The following is a 19906-nucleotide window of genomic DNA, read 5'->3' on the forward strand; positions in this document are numbered from 1 at the left end:
AGAAAGCTGATGGTTTAGCTGAAAACAGAGACCTCTTACAGGAGGTACACTTCACCAAAGCTTCTTACCCAGAGATTGAATGGGGAGGAAGAGGCAATAATGTGGATAGAGCTTGTTCCTGGGAGTTTCTAGCCCTGGGCACTAAAACCCAAATCTGCCTGTTTTCTTTTGTCACTCACCTGTTCTCTTCTAATGGACCCCCTCATGGGAATACTGTTCTGAGGGATGAGTGAGGTAGACGTCTTTCTGGGGTTGTTCCCTCCTCTTGTGGAGGGAGGACTTAGATGCTAGGTGAGAGAAGAGACAGGCAGCATGCAGTGGTGGACTGTCACAAGAACTGGGTTTGTGAGCCTCAGCTCTACCCCTTTTGTCAGTCTTGAAGGGCGCAAATCACAGCCTCTAGGAGCTTGTCTCTTCATTTCTGCACAAGGGATAATGCTGCTTGCACTGCACTACGTCTGCCTCACTGGGCTGTCACAAGGAGAATACTTAGGAGCTGTCAGCCAGGAGGAAGGACGTTTCCGTCTTCGATGTCTGGTTTCAGAGTGTCTTGTTGTTACGCTGCTCTCTTGGCTACGTAATATAAATATAAGAAATTGCTTGGAACATGAAAGCAGCAGGGCCTTGGTGAATTACTAATTTTCAGAGTTTCTAGGAATTTCCAAAACCATTTTAATGCTGTTTGTGATGTCCTTAGAAGTGAATTCGAGGCAACAGCAAAATCCATTCCTTTGACATGGTGACTTTCTAGTGTTGCAGGTTTTTAGAAAAGTACAATATGAGAGACTACACCATCTTGACCTGACCAGGATCACTAAGATGCGGAAATTTATGGGAGAAAGGGTGTTAGTTATGGTAAATTTGGACAAAAGATTGTGGGTCCTGAGCCCTCTCCCAGTAATCAACATGGGAAGTTCTAATTCTTTCCTGCCTGTGACAAGGCCACACCCTGTTTATTCATGAATTCATTTGTTCAACGAATACATAGTGTGTACAGTACTCTCTAGTAGGCACCCTGGAAGTTAGAAACATGAATGGAATTTAAACCCTACTCCTACAGAACTCAGAATCCACTGGGGAAAAATCAGATAATGTGTAACATGGGGCTTCTGTGGTACCTACCATAAGAAGTCCTGAGGGCTCTGAGGATTCCAAGGCTGAAGAGAGAACACCAGTGTGGGAATCATCATTCTCCTCTCTTTTGGTTGAAAAGCAAAAATGAAACAAAGTTTTATCCACATAGGCTCTTTTTCTCCTGACACCCCAGGTTATAGTTGTGTTGCCGTTGAGTGACCTTTCCTTCTGTTGCCACATGCTGCAGTCTTCATGGCAAATACTAACCTTGGCTGGTACTTGGTGATACACACTACCAATACCAAGCCTTTTTTTCTCTTCCACAGGTGGCTGGTGGAGGTGCTGATCACCACAGGTGTGTACCTACGGCTAGGGTCTACTGTGGGCTTTCACAGGTTCCCCAGGGAGAGGAACATGCAAAAAGTATTGGGGCTGCCCTGCCAGCAGAGCACCTCCCAGAGAGTGACTTTGCAGCTGGACATCCGTGTGTTGTAACGATACTGTGAACCCACCTGCCCAGATCTTCAGTGGTCAGAGGCAGAAATTAGGTGCCTTGTACTTTCCCTCTTCTCCCACAGCTTTTAGGGACCATGACTCATCTGGCTCTCTCACTAACCCTAAAAAAAACATACTTAGAAAACATCAGGTTTATTCTTTGTAATTGGCATAGGCTGAGAGATTTATCCCCAGAGCAGACTTGTTGAGTATATTAGGGACTTGGTTGAGGCAAAGGAAGAAAGAGCAGCATGATAGCAGATTATTTAACTGAAAAGCAAAAAATGCAGTTGACTTAGTTGTCCAAGAGAGGGTGAGAGGGGTTTTGGGTATTGAACCATCTAGATGGATTTTTCCATCCTTGTCTTCAGTGCTCAGCCACAGCAGCTGGGCAGAGGGCAGTCGTGAGCATTTCCTGTTGGAAGCATTTCCCCAATGGTTAGTTGCTCTTAAAGCTTAAAGAGAAACTGAAGCCTTTTCCATTAACTGGTGTGACAAGGTCTCTGCTTGGACCAGAATCTGGACAGGGAATTGGCAGATAGTCCCAAATGCCCTCTTGTGCTTAAGAGTTTTCCTCCTTAAGAGCTTAGGGTCAGTGACATATGAGTAAATTTTGCTGTGGGATGAAGCTTAACTAGGTCCAGAACTCTACAGGTGAACAGGCTTGATTGGTTAGTTAATATTAATCCTACCAAGCAGGGTAGCATAAATATATGATCATGGCTTCTTGGTCAGCCATTGTGAATGAGGCCTGCTCTTTTAAAAAAAAAAATGTTAACTGTTACTTTGGAGCAGCTGAGGGGAGGAGGCCACATTGGCTCTTCCTGGCTGTAGTTCAGGGTATGGGGGCTGTTCCTCATGACATTAAGTTTAAGGAATGTGGAAGGGGCCTTCTTTTGAAGTAGTGGGGAAAGCAGTGGTCTGTTTCGATACCAATTAAAAGTCTTGAGCTCACTGAACTTACTGGGGGGAGTGTAAAGGCTTGGCAGCAGCAGCAACACCATCCATCTCATCCTGATCCTCCTGTAGCATGAGACGTCGGTAACAGAGCCAGGCTTCTGATCCTGTGGTTAGCTCTGTTGTGCCCAGAGTGGGCTTTGTCCTCTCCAAAATAAAGATGCAGTCCCTTTTACTTTCATGGAATGGACTTTTACTAAGCCCAGTCACATGATTAGAAATCCTACCCAATTAGAGCTCTTTAATTTCTTTCATTTACTTGTACACACTGCTCCTTTAGGATTAATTGCCATTAACTAGAAAAAAGAATATGTCAATCTTGTTTTTAATTAAGCCATTCCAAGCATTTACCAGAGCTTTTAAAAGTGTGCCAGGAAGCTCTGACCAAGGAAGAATTCTCAAGGTTTACATGTAGCCAGGTTCATCAAGCATGCGCTAAATAGTGTTGGGTTTTGAATGTGTCCTTTGCTTTTAAAAACAGAATGGAGGAAAATCCTATCCTTATTTATAAGACATTTAGTACTTGGAATAGTTTGATCATGTGAAGCTCCATTTGAAGCTCTCAAAGCATCTGGCATCTGTCTCCACTTACATCAGAGGTACTGAAATGCAGTTATTTTTCCAAGGCCATGCACTCTTCTGTAGTAGAAATTAAGTCTATAAGTTTCTGATCTAACCGTAGACAATACCCTCTGGGAAAGAGACTTCAGCATTTTCCCTTCAACTGTTGCTGATGATACTGAGTCATCTAATGTAATATTCATAGGTTTCTTGTATGAGTGATTTCCCCCCTCCATATACTTATGTGTGTGTAACAAAAGGTCTGTCATTACTTTCTGTTAGTCTGCCTGCCAAATATAAAACTTTGATTGTATTCATAGAATCTAGAACTGGAAGGCACTCTAAGAATCACACAGTCCAGTTTCCTCATTTTACAGACGAGGAAGTCAAAGCCCTGAGAAGGTAGAGATCGTTTACCCTCCCACAGGTGGTAGTGGCAGAACCAGGAAACTCCCCTAGGTTCCAGTGCTCTGATCGGTGCAGTCATTGTCTCTGGAGTAATCGTAGCTCAGGCGACGTGAATAGAGTGCCACAGTGACCAGTGTTCTGGGTTTGGTTACCTATGTGACCCAGGTGACTGCTCTATAGAGAAAAATTGTCCTTTTAGGCACAATGTGCATTCCTTAGCTGGCCATCTCAGATGTGTTTGTTGTTGATTACAAAGTAGATTGGACAGTAATATGGATGGTTCAGTGCAGTCCCTCATCACTGATGGAAAACTTGTAAGTATGTGCACTGTTGTTAGGAGGGTCATCTTTAAATAAGAAAAACACTTGGTCAAGGTGGTCTGAAAAGTGTCCAGAAAATTAAATGACCAATTTCTGCTTTAGTTATTTACTAGCTACTCTAATATCAGAATTCAGCAGAAGACCTTTCTGTTTTTTACCATCCCCCTGCCTCAGTGCTTTCTCTTACTTACCTGTTGAAAGGATAAGGTCTAAAATTTACTTGTTTACTCAACTATTATTTAAATGACAAACATTTGTACAGAATTGGTTAGGCCTTCTATGTTCTAAGTTACGAAGAGCTGAATATGTGGGAAGCCAATGGCCTGTAACTTGCTGGATTGCATGAGAGAGCATTCCTTTGGGGAAAGAGAGTGTGAGTGTGTGTGTACACACACGTGTACCTAAAGGTCTCTGGCCTCCTAAAGAGTCTCATTAGTGTTTGTTTATCCAGTTGCATTTCTCTAAAGGAAAATTGTGTCCTCTTAGGCTTGGTCTGGGCCAATAGGTTGCTGTTTTTTTAATAGTAAAAAATCCTAATTTTATTTCCCAGAAAGGTCAAGAACTAACAGTACAAACTCCTTCTTTGACCCCAATCAGCCAGTGTTGCCATGTCATTCCTACTGGAAGGGACTGGTAGTCTTTTCATTACTGATTTACTTGTTCTCTTCTACCCTTTGGAGCTTGTGTTCTCATGAAATACTCATCTTAGCTTCTATGGAGAGAAGTAATATGGAGTCCTCCCTGGATCTAATCGTTTTTCCTATGGAATGAACTCTTACTTGGTAGCCAGTAAAGTGATGTGATACCTGTTCATTGCGTGGAAAGTGGGTTGCTTTATAGTTCTCCCTAGAGCCCTATGTCAACATTAAGCAGCCATATCTGGGGAGGTATGTTAATTTTCGGTGGCATTAGAGGCAAATATCAATAAATGTCCAGTGTTTGGGGTACCTCTCTGCTCAGATTGAGAAACTCAGCTTACTTTGGAAGCAGTTTTCCCCAGATGCTTGAGTGTTCAGGCATAGTCCCTATCATTTTGATGATCTGCTCTTGGTTCATCTTGTGCTATTTAATATTTTAATTGTGTGCTGATGACCACAGATATGAAGAGCTGTGCTCTTGACAGGTTGCTGGAAGAGGAGCTCTTTTACCTTGTGTATGTATTCATTTGGGGTTACAGATCTCGTCTGCACCAAACTAACTGGTTGCCCTCTTCCTTCTCCTTCCTTCCTTAGATGAATTTGATGCCTACATCATCGTGTCTTTCGTGAATGCCACTCTGGTACTTTCTATTGGAGAGACTGTAGAAGAAGTAACAGACTCTGGCTTTCTGGGTACCACTCCAACCTTGTCCTGTTCCCTGTTAGGGGATGATGCTTTGGTGCAGGTGAGGAAACTCAGAAACTCGAGGACAAATCTGTTTACTCTGTCCCCTTGTCACTCTGATGTGGAACACAAATTTAGGGGATTTGCTAGAGAATAGACTAACCCAAGAGAGTATACTATATCGAAATTTTAATCACTCAGATTTTGGACCAGGAATTTTTCTCTAGGTCTCAATTACTCTTATCTGTTAAACTATCTTCATCTCAGGAGGACTTTGTAAGATTGTATTAGATAATTAGATTTGAATATCTCAACTTGGGAATGCAAAGTATAAACTGTTATTTGACATTGCTTTTCCTTTGGGGCCTATGAGCCCCATTTTTGTAACCTCAGAAGTTACTGGCCTGAGTTGCCAGTTCTGGGATTGGAGATCATTTTGGGCAGTGGCCAGAGTAACTTTAAAATGTGTTTCTCCTTTGCTTTTGCTTCTAGGTGTATCCAGATGGCATCCGGCACATTCGAGCAGATAAGAGAGTAAATGAGTGGAAGACCCCGGGAAAGAAAACTATTGTGAAGTGTGCAGTAAACCAGCGGCAGGTGGTGATTGCCCTGACAGGAGGAGAGCTGGTCTACTTCGAGATGGATCCCGTAGGTTCCTTGAACACCTTCATCTACCTTCCCAAATAGGACTTAGTGTGGGACATCTAATGTCAGGGTGGTTGGCCGTGGACCAGGGTGCTTAGGCAAGTGGCTGGAACCCCACTCACCTTGGACCCCTTGTGATTGTTAAGTTTCTACACCTACCTTTCTGGAAATCCAAACTAAAGTGTGGAGCTTCCGTCTGGTTCTCGCCAGCTTTAGAGAAGTCAACACCTTGAATAGCTTCATAACATGAGTCTCTTGATCTCGACTTTGCTCTCTTCTCCTCAAATACGTGTGCCTCTTGTAATGATGCAGATTGATTCCTGTAGACTTGGCCCATTTCTTATACTCACTTACCTTTCCCAAAAGGAAGCTGATAATTCGTACTTCCTTTGAGGGCTACAGTGTGTGGGCATGGCCACGTCACAGTATGTATTATTTTGTTTGCCTGTAAATCTTGTGCTAATGTTCTTTAAAAATCGAGCCTTATAATCATTGACTGTTTGCCCAGAGGTTGAGATTTTTTTGTCTTAAGATCTCAAACTTGTAGGTCTTTTGAGACCCAGAATATTGTCATAAACTGATCAGTTTTCATTTTTGGTTAGTGTAATTTATGGAGAAATGACTGGCTCTCTCAGAGGGCTTGAGCCTAATGTCATTGGGTATCAGTGGTACCAATCCTCTATGCTGATTAAATCTTAGATGTGGTTATGGCTAGAATGGTTCCCCCACCTCCCATCCTTGTATGCAGGTAGTGATACTCCCCTGTCCTTATGTCTGCAGTCAGGACAGCTGAATGAGTACACTGAGCGAAAGGAGATGTCCGCAGATGTAGTATGCATGAGTTTGGCCAACGTGCCTCCTGGGGAGCAACGCTCTCGTTTTCTGGCTGTGGGGCTGGTCGACAACACCGTTCGAATCATCTCTTTGGACCCTTCGGTGAGTTCCGTGTCTACTTAGTAGATTGGAGTTTGACTGAAGGGGTCACCCCAAATCTGAATTTCCCTTGGGGGGGTACAGACCCCACTTAGGGTCCACTGGGGGGGTTGGATCATGATGCTGATACGGGGTAAAGTGAAAAAGAGTTTATGGCTTCTTTGTTAGTCTAGCTCCATCCATCCATTGATTTTTATTACAGGTAGCGTGGACCCTGTATCTTTGTAGGGAAGGTTGCATGTCCTTATCACTCTCATGTTGGTTAGCTTGACCACTCGCTAGTCATTAAGCAAAAAGAAGCCAGGGTTCTCTCAGCCCTGGTTTTTCCTTGGAAGCCTCCTTAAGCAGGCTGGAGAGCCTTGGACTTCTAGACAGGCTCCCAAGTGAGTCATTCCTTGATATCCAGACTCATCCTATCCCCTTCATCTCCTCTAGGACTGCCTCCAGCCGCTGAGCATGCAGGCCCTCCCAGCCCAGCCAGAATCGCTGTGTATTGTCGAGATGGGTGGGGCTGAGAAGCAAGATGAGCTGGGGGAAAGGGGCTCCATTGGCTTCCTCTACCTAAACATTGGGCTGCAGGTAAGGGGTTCAAGGGCTCAGAAGGCATGTCCTCAGGCACTCGTCTGAGCAACGTTGCCTGTGTTCTCTTTACTCAACTGTGTCTCCGGTGACCCGTCACCAGAGGTGGTAATCCAGCTGAAGAAGGTGGAGAAACTTAGGTCATAGCTTAGGGGGGCTCCTTTGTGGATTCTGTCTTCTGATCTCCAGCCAGTCTGCAGAGAACAGCTCAGGACACAGGCTTGCATTTGTGAAGTTTGGCACTCTGTTAAAAGAAGTCTGTTTTAAAAAACATCTACTGGAAATGTTTTTGGGTCGCCAGTCAGGTCAGAGACCCTTCCAGTGTTCCCACACCAGTATTTGAGGCCAGGACCCCTGGTTGTGGATGGGCTTGTAGAACAAGTTGCCTTGGAGCTGGGTTGTTAAACTAGCAGTTCCCAGAGTGTGTAGCAGGCCTCCCTGCACAAGGGGCCCAGCAGAGGCTCCAGAAAGGACAGTGCTTTGCCGTTGTTGGCTATATGCTGCATTTTTATTAGACTGCCCAAAATGTTTTGAAAATTCATTTGTTGGGTCCATCCTGCCTTATCCAGGGCCCTGGTCTGTCAGCTGGGCGAGGATGCCTGTGAACAGGAAGAACAGAGCCTGTGTCTTCACCCCCCCCCTCCCCCAACGAAGCTGTTTTCTCTCTTAGAGAAATAACCAAGCAAATAAGCTCCAAGGTGGAGCCAGGGGCTGCAGAGGGACTTCCCCAAAATGAGTTTTCTTGTGTTACCATAAATCATCTGAGGTTCTTTTTGCTATAACCACAAACTTTTCTCTACTCTTCTGCTCAGAATGGTGTGCTGCTAAGGACTGTCCTAGACCCTGTGACTGGTGATCTGTCTGATACCCGTACAAGATACTTGGGCTCTCGCCCTGTGAAGCTTTTCCGAGTCCGGATGCAGGGCCAGGAAGCGGTAAGTGAGGCAGGAACTAAGCCTGCTAGTACAAAACGGCACCGAGAAGTGGAAGGTGAGGAAACACACCATAGAATACCTGCACCTTCTAAGAATGCCCCACATCTTACCTCATGGGCATAGAGCTCTTTCAGGAATGTAAGAGAGACACAGGGCTTGTAGGCTCAGGTGCCTTCCTTAGGGTTCTCCCTTTCACTTTGGACATTCTTCAAGGTTTTGTAAATTGTGTAGTAAATTCTGCATGAGCCACTTGAATATTTATAGCAAGGTTACAGCAGCTTACCCTAGCATTAAATCTGACTGTTGCTCAGAGTGGACACTTTTCTTTATTCAGGTTTTAGCTATGTCGAGCCGCTCATGGCTGAGCTATTCTTACCAGTCCCGCTTTCATCTGACCCCCTTGTCCTATGAGACCCTGGAGTTTGCATCTGGATTTGCATCTGAGCAGTGTCCAGAGGGTATTGTGGCCATCTCTACCAACACTTTAAGGTGAGTTTTGTAACCCAACAGGAGTACTGAGGAAGTAATTTACCACAATATTGGCACATTGAGATTGTCAGAAGAAGATACTATCTACGGATATTTGTTTCCCAGGGTCCACTGATGTAGTTAAAAGCCTTAGAGCCTTGGCTCTTCAAAAATTCTAGTCTTATGGAGCCAAGTTTCAGTGTTTGGAGTTTCAGCTTTTATTTAGCATCTTAGATCCAAGTTTTAGTATTTAACAAGGCAATCCGTTCCTTCTGGGATCTAATAATGGTTCTCCATTGCCTGCTGAGTAGAAGCCAGACTCGTTAGCTTGGCGTTAAAGCCATTCTATAATCTAGCCCTTACCCGTTTTTTTCAAGCACATCTATCATTGTACCACTGTGTAAACACTAACCACCAAAGGTAAAGTGGTCTAATCACTGTCCCCTGGATGTGCCATGCTTTCTAGCTTTTGGTGTCTTTGCTCATGCCGTCCCCTCTACAAGGAATTTCCCTGGCCTCACTTACTGAAATTCTATCATCTCTAAAGGCCCAGCTCAAGCTTCCTTCCTGGAGCTTTTCCAGATTTCTCTAGCCAGAGGGTCTCTTCATCCTGAACTCCTGTAATCATATGGCACTTCATGTATGTCCCCCATTGTTACATGTGTATGTGTCTTTATCCCATTGGGTTCTAAGCTCTTTGAGGAGAACAATTTCTTGAACGTTCTTGTATCCCTAAAGCATTTGATACAGATTTTTACTTGTAGTTGGCACTTATTTTTGTTGAATGGAAAGACCCACAAATAGTTTATGCAGTTGGGACAGTTGTCTCTTACTTGGGACATGAGGACAGTTATCATTAGAAACTGACAGCAACAGAATTAAAAGAGAGAATGAGCCTCGGGATTGTTCTTGAAATAGGGTCTTCCTCATTTGATTGTTCTTCTGTTAAGCTCAAAGTTACTGTGCCCATTCCTCAGTGGTGCAGAGGACCTATGCAAGAGGCTGTAAGAACTGGTAATAAGGTGGCTTTTGGAGTTGTTTGGCAGTGCTATTTCTTTTATCATGTTAATGTTTATATGGTGGTTGAGGAATGACCTTGTTAGGTCATTGGGAGAGGAAGGGGTAGGGTAGCGCAGGTTTGGAAATTCACTGGATTGTGAGTAACTGAAATTGCAGCTGTACAAGAAGGAACATGGAGATAGAGTCTTGATCTGTCCCGTTCAAGAACTCTGACTAGAGAAAAGCTCATTGGCTTAATCTGGGGAAAAATTTTGTGTGTGTTTGACTTTTGCATGGTGCTATGCTCCCTGATGAAGCTGAATAGGTCAGAGGGGTGTGTGTGTGTGTGTGTATATATATATGTGTGTGTATACGTACACACAACTCTTAGAAACAGGATTTCTTAGTCCCATTTGAAAAGCACAAATACCTGTTTCCAGTTTACAGAGCAAAGTTTTGGCTATTTGGAATAGTATAAGATTACAGGACAGTTTGAGGTGATGGATGAGTCATGAAGCCTGGTGTGAGGCCCATTAGGCTGACAGACAATGTGAAGATGACTTGAGCAGAGAGAATCAGCTGCATCAGAGTGATGGGAGAACTTGCCCAAGAGTCTAGTGCCTTTTTGCCTTTAGGGAATACAGAATGCTAATGGAGAATTAGGTCTCCATTGGGCTCCTTTGGGCTGATTGGGCTGATTCTTGAGTTCTTGGACATTAAAAGTGTATCCCTTTGTTCTGTGACTTGTCAGAGAGATAGGAGCTCACCCACCCCCATGTTTCTCTCCAAGTTGTTTGTTCCCCTGTGGCATTGGTGTCTGATGTCCCAGAGCTGGAGTAGTTTACATTTAGTGAAGAACCCACTAATTGTACAAGGAGTTGAGGTCAGCACAAGTTTTCTCAGGTCACTTTACTGGTTAAGGTCAGTTTCAGAATGGGTCCTTTGAGTTTCAGTGTGTATTCATAGTGGTGAGAAAAATATTCCAACTTGGAGACAGTTATTATGGTCTTAGGCAAGAAAGAGACTGCCAAAGAGCAGAGGTACTGAAGAGGTGACTGCCAGAGACAGGAGGGTCCCACTGCAGGGATGTGTGGGTTCTATACATGTGCTCCCCTGGATAGCCACGTCTCCCCAATCCAGGATCTTTTATTGGTTTGTGTTACTTATCACCAGCACTAGAGGTAGGTATAAATGGCTGGGCCTCGACTTTGATAGATTTGGGTCTATCCCAACTCCAATTTCTGGGCATGTGTTTCTCACTCATTTATAAGCTACCCTGTCTTTCCTTCTAGGATTTTGGCTTTGGAGAAGCTCGGTGCTGTCTTCAATCAGGTAGCATTTCCCCTACAGTACACTCCAAGGAAGTTTGTCATCCACCCTGAGAGCAACAACCTTATCATCATTGAGACAGATCACAATGCCTATACTGAGGCCACAAAAGCACAGAGGAAGCAACAGATGGCAGAGGTAATGGTCCCTCCCTGCCTTTGGAGAGGCCCTGGAGTGGAGCACCGACAGCTAGATATGGCTAGAATCAAGATGTTTGACCTCCTTGCTGATGGAGGTCCCTCCCTGGGCCAGCTGCCTTCATAAACAGAGCACCAAAAGTCTTGAAACTATAAGAAGGGGTGTTAGACACAATCCAGGCCAGGCCCACGGAGCTTAAGTGACTTGTCCATGACCACCCAAGAGTAAATATTAGAGCAGAAGTTTCAAACCTAGGTCTGAGGCCTCAGCACAACACAGTTTCCCCCGTACAGGTAAAGGCTCTTACTATTTGGGGGAAGGTCAGAGCCTGGCCTGATCAAGACAAGCAGCTTTTATTTTCCTCAGCACTAGGTCTTTTTCTCCATGAGCAGGAAAAATCCAAACAAAACTACAGTCAAGTAGAAAAACATACTGTGTCCTGGAATAGGGGAGGCAAAAGCCTGTCATTTAGGGAGATTGTTCTGCCTGCACAAATTCCCTCCACACGCCCCAACGTTTTTATTTCTTTCCTGACCTTAATCTCACCCCCTTCCATTGACCTTTTTCTGGCTCCTGCCTTCCATTCTATATCCTAGGAAATGGTAGAAGCAGCAGGGGAAGATGAGAGAGAATTGGCTGCTGAGATGGCCGCTGCCTTCCTGAATGAAAATCTCCCAGAATCGATCTTCGGAGCCCCCAAAGCAGGCAACGGGCAGTGGGCTTCTGTGGTCCGAGTCATGAATCCCATACAAGGAAACACACTGGATCTTGTTCAGCTGGAACAGAATGAGGCTGCTTTTAGGTACAGAGCCTGAGGAGCTGTCGGGTTGTATAGGAGGGGGCTGGAGATTTCTTGGGTTGAGACTTATCCCTGAGGACTTCTCTCTCCACAGTGTGGCAGTATGCCGATTCGCAAATACTGGTGATGATTGGTATGTGCTGGTGGGTGTAGCCAAAGACCTCATTCTGAACCCCCGATCTGTGGCTGGAGGCTTTGTCTATACCTATAAACTTGTGAACAGTGGAGAGAAACTAGAGTTTTTGCACAAGGTAAGAAAGAACCCATCTACTGACAGTTTCCCCAAGTGTAAAAATGTCTTTTATTTTGTATTGATGCTCCTCATTGTTGTTAGTCTGGGACTATTTCAGTGATTGACCAAAGCCCCCTCCTGAGAGGACAGTGGCATTTTTTATCTCTCTCTCTCTCTCTCTCTCTCCCTCCCTCCCTCCCCACTTTCTCTCCCCCCCCCCCCTCCCCCACACACACACTCACAGAGTTCAGGAAGTCCCACCCAACGCTGCTGGGTATTAGCTGCCCACGCCAGGGAGAGACTGAATTGGCCCCTTGTTTATTGGTCTGGCTCATTTCAGGATCAATGCATAACCCAAGACCAGCATTTCCAAAGAAATGGTAAATGGTATTGTGAGACTTGCCTAGGCTTAACGAATGTGGTGCATTTAGCTCTATCCTTAGGTAAAATTGCTTATTTTGTGTTTTCTCCTACATGTGATAGGACTTGGTGAATTTCATTCTCAGATAGAAAAGGCTAAGCCCAGACAGAGCAGTAAAGTACACAGTCCCCTCTAGGTTGTCTGGCATCCAGCTGATTATCTTCATGAATATCCTCCCCCTGCCTCCCCTCTCCCCGCACACTGCATTTAACCCAGCACTTGCTGTTACTTGGAGGCAGCAGCTGAACCCAACTAAGTTGACATTTCCTCTCTAGAAGAGGCCTTTGGAATTGCGGTCAGAATTCCCAGATTCTGTTACCAGTTAGGTCATCGATTTCCTTGGTGACTCACACAAAGTATGAAACTTCAGAACCTTTGTTCCCCATTTGCACAATAGAAGTTAACTTTGATTGCCTTCTTTGTGACTTAAGGTAGAATAAGACTGTGCTAAGCAAATTCCCCTTTTGGAGAAAAATATATTTTAGACAAAAGCACGAAAGCATAGCAACCTGTTTCTCAGATTAGCAAAAGTTCTAGTTGGCAATGCATCTTATTGCCATGTGCCTGGGATGTGTAGGAAGGCGTTAATCTCTGGGCCTCAGAGTCAGAGCTCATGGTTGGCACTGGACATCTGACAGTAGCTATCAGTCAGTTGACAGGCATTAAGTGCCCACTACTGCCAAGCATTGTGCTAGGTTCTAAGGTTACAGGTACAAAGAGTGAAAAACAAGGCACTGGGCATTTTAATGAGGAAAATGAGCATGTGTGTTGTGTATGTGTTAGAGAATAAATATAAAGGAGTTGAAGGCACAGTATTTTGGAAGGGTGGGCACTGCCAGTTGGCAGAATGAGCAAAGGTTTCCTGCGGAAGGTGGTGCTTGAGATATGTTTCCTCCCTCTCTTGTTCAGACCCCAGTCGAAGAGGTCCCTGCAGCCATTGCCCCGTTCCAGGGCAGGGTATTGATTGGCGTGGGAAAGCTGTTGCGGGTCTATGACCTCGGGAAAAAGAAGTTGCTCCGAAAATGTGAGAATAAGGTAATGTGGGGGTCAGGGTAGAGGAGACAAACTGAGGCAGTAGGTAAGGAATGTTAGGGAGAGGTGAGTTTGGGGTGGTGGGTGTAAGCACTAGTCCATGGTTCTCTTGAAGGGCTGATCCAAAACCCAGTTCCTGGGATGTTGATGAAAAGGTCATTCTTGGGAAAGTTAAGAAGGTGGATTGGCATACCAAGAGGAAATGCTTAGGAATCTGTTGCTCAGGATCTTGGTAATAGGGTTTGAGATGTGATGTGGTATTAGCTGTCCATCAACAAACATCCGTCAGGTGCCTGTGATGTCATATTCAGGCACTGTTAGGCACTGATTTAGATTCTAGAGAGACCTGGAAGACTCCTTACACATGGCTTTATAATAGGGCTGCAGAAAGCTGTTGAGCTATGGTCGCTGTTTGCTCAGAACTTTTGACGTAAAACATTGTGAGGTATCATTGTTGGTGCTGGCACTGGCTTCCAGCTTTGGGGCCCTGTGTGTGCTCTGGTCAGGGAAAGGTAGAATCCAGTGGTCTCTGCCTAAACTCTTAGGATTCACTCACACCCTGTCTCCTCTCACAGCACATTGCAAACTATATTTCGGGAATCCAGACAATTGGACACCGGGTCATTGTGTCTGATGTCCAGGAGAGTTTCATCTGGGTCAGATACAAGCGCAATGAAAATCAGCTCATCATCTTTGCTGATGACACCTATCCCCGTTGGGTCACAACAGCCAGCCTCTTGGACTACGATACTGTGGCTGGGGCTGACAAGTTCGGCAACATTTGTGTGGTGAGTGCCTTTGCTGAAGGGTTTTAGCAAGGTGGGAAAGAATCGTCAGGATGGTGGGGGACAAGACAATAGGACAGAGATCTGCCACCTTTAAAACAGGCTCATGGTTGGATTTTAAAACAAATTGTAGTCCAGAAACATTTTCATCAACTCCCACTGCCCACCAATGTTATTTATACTCATGGATTTATTGGTGACTGGTCTGTGAGCCAGACTAGGTTCTTTTGGAAGTTTTGCTTGTCCACAGCCAAATTTCTTTACTGTGGGTGTGTGCGCTCAAATTCCTGGTGAGTTTAAAGCCTCTTCCCCATGTTAAGACTGTTGTAACACTGATAGCTCTTGGGGCTTCCCTTCCTGAGCCCCTCAGTTTCTCAGGAACATGAAAACTACTGTGGAAATAGACTATCACCTACTGGCTGCTGGAGGCTTCTGCCCAGGTCCCAGCTCCCCAGCAGGCACACTGCTCAGGATATTGCACACATCTGCTCACAGGGCAGAGAAGAGACCCTTTTTGTGTGTCTGTTTCCTGGTAGGTGAGGCTCCCACCCAATACCAATGATGAAGTGGATGAAGACCCAACAGGAAACAAGGCCCTGTGGGACCGGGGGCTTCTCAATGGTGCCTCGCAAAAGGTAATGTTTCTAGATCTCCAGGACTGTGATCAGTCCGGCAGGTCTGGGGCCTAGTCTGCCCTCTTTTCCTCTGGTAGAAAAACCTTAGGAGCTGTCCATACACACCTGCTCCATTAGAGCCATGGACTTTCCATGCATAGAGCCTTAACTTTACAGGCACATTCATGCCCAAGAGCACACACTTTGATGTTTGAGCCCCCAGACTGCCTCCCTTCTCTATGGTGCTTGTTTTTCTGTCTGTAGAGTGAAAATGATTTGGTATAGGGGTCAATGAAATAATCTCTGTAAGTCATACTAAGTTCCCAGGGAGGGGAGAGGGGGCTCCAAATATGGGGAAGGGGGAGGGGGTGTAGTTTTCTTAGAGATCTTTCAGAATGTCATGTGTTGACCTTTATTTCCTTCTCTCTTGCATAATACCGCACTAGCCGTTTTCTTTTTGTCCAGAACTGTGGCTTTGTTGGTGTAGGGAATTCCCAGGAATGATTCTTCTCTGATTCGGTTAGCTGTCTTGCACCTTAGAGTTTTGGCAAGTTGTATGGGGCTCTGAGAGGTTAAGCAGTTGATTAAGACCACACAGCCAGCATGCTTCTGAGGTAGAACTCGAATCTAGGTCAGATTCAGCCTTCAGTCTGGCTGTGAAACCTTTCCCTCCCTGGGTCCTCTTATGTGCTTACCTGAAATTCTGCCACTTTTGTCTCTGTTTGGCTATTTTTTCCCTGCCTACTTTTTTTTCTTTAAAATGTATCTACCTAGTGGCAGTCAGTGTCTATACAGTTTTATTTCTGTGGCTCTCATTCCACTTAGTCCAGGTTTTTTACCATAATAACCTTGGCATCAATAACCATTACGTTAAAATGCCCTAAGTTACTTAGCCATTCTCAGATTGTTGGACACAGGATATTGGCCAAATCTTTGGCTATTACAAATAGAGCTGCTGTGACTTTGTATACATAAAGCACTTAGCAAACTTTAAAGCATTCTATAACAGTTCAAGGTAGGGAACCTTTATCAAGTACCTGCTACGTGCCAGGCAAAGCCCCTGCTCCGCAGCAGCTCCCAGTCTGGTCGTGGAGACAGCACACAAACCACTCTGGGTAGACAGGCTAAATTGGAGAGAATCCACAGAAGGGAAGCACTGACTGTGAAGGGGGATCAGAAAAGCCTTCTTGCAGGAGGGAACCTGAAGGAAGCCAGGAAAAGGCAGAGAATTCCAGGTCAGGAGATGGAGCATCTTGTGAGAAGGACAGCAGGGAGGCCAGCAGCGCCATTGAGTACAGGGGAGGGAACAAAAGATAGTAAGCTTGGACGAGCGGGAGGGAGCCGTGTCATGGAGCACTTGGGCATTCGAAGGGATTTTATTTGACCCCTGAGCTACTAGGAAATCACTGGAGTGGATGGGGTCGGGGAGAATAGGTGGTAACATGGTCAGACCTGCATGTGAGGAAGATGAATTTGAAATGTGAGTAGTGGATGGACTCAGGGGGGGAGAAAGCCAAGGCAGAGAGGCCAAACAGAAGGGGATAACAAGTGTGAGGTGATGAGGGCCTGCCCCAGGGAAGTGAAAGGGGCATAGATGAGAGGTGGGACACATTCATACACACATACATCATGTATGCATATGCACACCTTTGTGGCACATAATAACAGATTGTTGATCCTTTTTTTACATAAGTCCCTTTGTAAGTGCTTGAGGGATACAGTGCCTGGAATGGAATTGTTGGGTCAGTTTCTTGACTCCTGCTGCCTATGGCCACATCACTGTCTGAAGCCAGTCTTAACAAAAATACATTAAGAAGCCTGTTTCCTCACAGCCTAGCATGGCTTATGGCTCTCTTGAATTGCATTTTTCTGATGCTGTGGGGAATTTGAGCATCTTTTAACATGGTATTGATGATTTTTTTCTGTAAGTTGTTTTTCTTGCCATTTGATCATTGCAGAGTGTGTACTGATAATCTTGAAGATCTGCACCAGTTTTCTAGATTTGGAACGTCAGGGTTTTTTGTCTCATAATGTACTGCAGACATTTTTTCCCATTGTTTAATTCACTGAGAAGAGCCCATCTCTTGAAGAGTAAAGCCCACCTCACCCTCTTGGGATTGGAGACTGTTCTTGGTAAGCCAAAACAGACTAATAAAGACATGAATTGGTGTGATTCTATTTGCAGGCAGAAGTAATCATGAATTATCATGTAGGGGAAACAGTGCTTTCCTTACAGAAGACCACGCTGATCCCAGGAGGCTCAGAATCCCTTGTCTATACTACCTTGTCAGGTGGCATTGGGATCCTTGTGCCTTTCACATCCCATGAGGTAAGAGTACATCATTACTTGATCTTTCTCTTTCTTTGAGTAATTTACTGAGTCTGCAGTGAAGCCACTGCCTAGAACAGCAGGTCCAGAAGGTTCTTTCCCATTTAGCAGTTACTAGACCTCATGCCTCATTTCAGGAAGACACAGTAGCAGCAGTCAGTCTATTCACTGGAGTATTAAGTCATGTGGGTGAGATCCTCTGGCAGGTAGGGTCCTGGAAGCTGTCTAATCTGGATGTTTGAAAGGTTATGGGTGGGCTCTGCTGTGAGTGCAGGTTTCTGTTCAGTTAGAAGTCATCGAGTCTTCCCTTAAGGTAGAAAAAAGTCACCAAACCTGAACCCTACGTTGAGAGAGCATTAGTCAGCTGATTTGGGGGTTCACTACTTTTGTGCTGGTCTGTCTGTAGGAATAGTTTGAGGCAAGACCTTCCTTGGTGTGCTTATTGGAGCCAGAGGCCTCCCCAGTCCCAGTGTCCCTGCCTCTTGATGACTGTAGCCTTTTTATAAACCTAGCTCTAGCCCCTCACTGGATATTGCTGTCCCTGCCCTGAAGTAATAGAATGCCTTAGAATACCCAGTAGAAACATGTTGCTCTTTGAAGCCAGACTACATGTATTCTGTAGTCTTAAGAGATGAATACAGAAATCAGGAGTTCATCATGTAGATTAATTTTTCTCGGTTTTGTTTCTTTCTCAGGATCATGACTTCTTCCAACATGTGGAGATGCACCTGCGGTCTGAGCATCCTCCTCTCTGCGGAAGGGACCATCTGAGCTTCCGTTCCTACTACTTCCCTGTGAAGGTGAGTCTGCACTGAGAGGGAACTCCCTCTTTACCACCCTTTCTTCTGGTTCTACTTGACTTGTTTTGACTTCTTCCTACCGATTGCTCCCTCCCTTAAGAATCAAAATAAGTTTGACTGAATTGACGGAGTCAGGTAGGAACACAGATGTGGTTAGAGATAGCTGTGCTCTGGGTGTGGGAGTCTGCATCCATATGTGTTTACAACCTCTCCTCCCTCGGGGGAATTGATTAATGTGGTCCTGTCTTCAGGAGAGGCATAACCAGTAACTGCCTTATCTTTTTTTTTCTGGCCAAAGTTCAAGAGTCATGAGCTTTCTTCCTCATTCCCAGAAACAATTCTTTCAGACCCCGTATTCCACTGATCTAGACTGAGTGTTAAGGGATAACTTAAAGCCCTGGCCCTAGTTCTGAGATCTTACAGTCACACCTCCAGTACTGGGAGCAACCTTGTAATCCGATCTCCTCATTTTACAGGGGAGGAAACTGAGGGAGGCCTAAGGAGGTTAAATGTCAAAGAGCACACAAGTAGTAAGCATCAGAGGTAGAATTTGAACCCAAGTCCTCTATCTTGGATTAAAGGTGCCATGAGAGAGAAGGCCTTAATTTTTCACCATGAATTCATTTGCTCATATCAGTTGTTAAGATTCAGCATTAGGGTGCTGATCTTCTCTTCCTTCTTTGTTAGAATGTGATTGATGGTGACCTTTGTGAACAGTTCAACTCAATGGAGCCCAACAAACAGAAGAATGTATCGGAAGAATTGGACAGAACACCACCTGAGGTCTCAAAGAAGCTAGAAGATATCCGTACTCGCTATGCTTTCTGAGCCCAACAGTGGACTTGCCCCAGGCATGTCAAAGACTGTGTTCAAAAGAGAGTTCTGAGGACATGCAGGTTGTTGTTTATCCCCTCTTCCCTCCTTTTTTTCTTTGTGATCACTTTGCTTTGATCCCATGGGACAGGAGGAAGGGGCATTTATTAAGATCTCAAAACATTTAAATGGAGAGATGATGCCATACACTCTTTCCAGTGATGCATGGCCCTGGCCCAGCCTGAGACATTCCCTGCTTGGATTGCCTTTCCCTCCCTCCCGACTGTGCCCTTCATTTTTGTATACACCCTTCATTTGTAACTGGTTTTCTTGTAAATATAGTTTTGTACAATGTTGAATTTAGAAGGGGACGAGTGGGGACTGTTGGGGAGAGCTGAAAGTGGGACTGCTTATGTAGTACAAATACCATGAATTGTACCACTCTGGATCATAAGAAATACAAGCCCATTCTTTTTAAAAGTATTCTCTTATCGTCTTCCTTGTGGCTTAAGGCTGGAATCCACAAGGGAGATTTATTTCAGCAAGATATAGGTTGCAAGATTGGGAAATAATTGTTTGGTTGGTTTTTTTTAAATTTTTCCACATTTTCTGCCATTCATGTCTCACATAGGCCACAAACTACTTTGTAGCCCTCTTAATTCAAAATACAAATCGAGTGGAGGTTATAACAATTATTGTCGTAAGGTAGATCGGGCAGACAACACTCACCTTCTTCCAATTGGTTAAATTGAGTTCAAGTTATCTAGTAAGTTAGGTGGATTTCTTATCTTCTTTCCCAGCCTAATTTCCTTCTTTTGTATTTGGAGAAACAAAGCCGACTGTTCCCTTGGCCCCATGGTTAGATATTTTACATTAATTCCATCAATGGGTCTCCTTTTGAGAAAATGCCAGCTCCA

At 44.8% G+C, this 19906-nt stretch overlaps 1 protein-coding gene across 1 annotated transcript in view; it reads left to right on the forward strand.

The window, feature by feature from the left end:
* SF3B3 (splicing factor 3b subunit 3) overlaps positions 1-19472 on the forward strand; it is a 33536-nt gene extending 14064 nt beyond the window's left edge. Inside the window, exons 12-26 of the mRNA XM_036749474.1 lie at positions 5048-5199; positions 5631-5786; positions 6564-6719; positions 7152-7295; positions 8108-8230; positions 8565-8719; positions 10990-11164; positions 11761-11966; positions 12058-12214; positions 13526-13651; positions 14224-14436; positions 14970-15068; positions 17233-17376; positions 18072-18176; positions 18864-19472. Coding sequence (XP_036605369.1) covers positions 5048-5199; positions 5631-5786; positions 6564-6719; positions 7152-7295; positions 8108-8230; positions 8565-8719; positions 10990-11164; positions 11761-11966; positions 12058-12214; positions 13526-13651; positions 14224-14436; positions 14970-15068; positions 17233-17376; positions 18072-18176; positions 18864-19004 — 2252 coding nt within the window. The 3' untranslated portion in view covers positions 19005-19472. The remainder of the gene's footprint in view (positions 1-5047; positions 5200-5630; positions 5787-6563; positions 6720-7151; positions 7296-8107; positions 8231-8564; positions 8720-10989; positions 11165-11760; positions 11967-12057; positions 12215-13525; positions 13652-14223; positions 14437-14969; positions 15069-17232; positions 17377-18071; positions 18177-18863) is intronic.
* The last annotated feature ends 434 nt before the right edge of the window (positions 19473-19906 follow it).

The sequence above is a fragment of the Trichosurus vulpecula genome, chromosome 3 (assembly GCF_011100635.1).
Source record: "Trichosurus vulpecula isolate mTriVul1 chromosome 3, mTriVul1.pri, whole genome shotgun sequence".
NCBI classification, from domain to species: Eukaryota; Metazoa; Chordata; class Mammalia; order Diprotodontia; family Phalangeridae; genus Trichosurus; species Trichosurus vulpecula.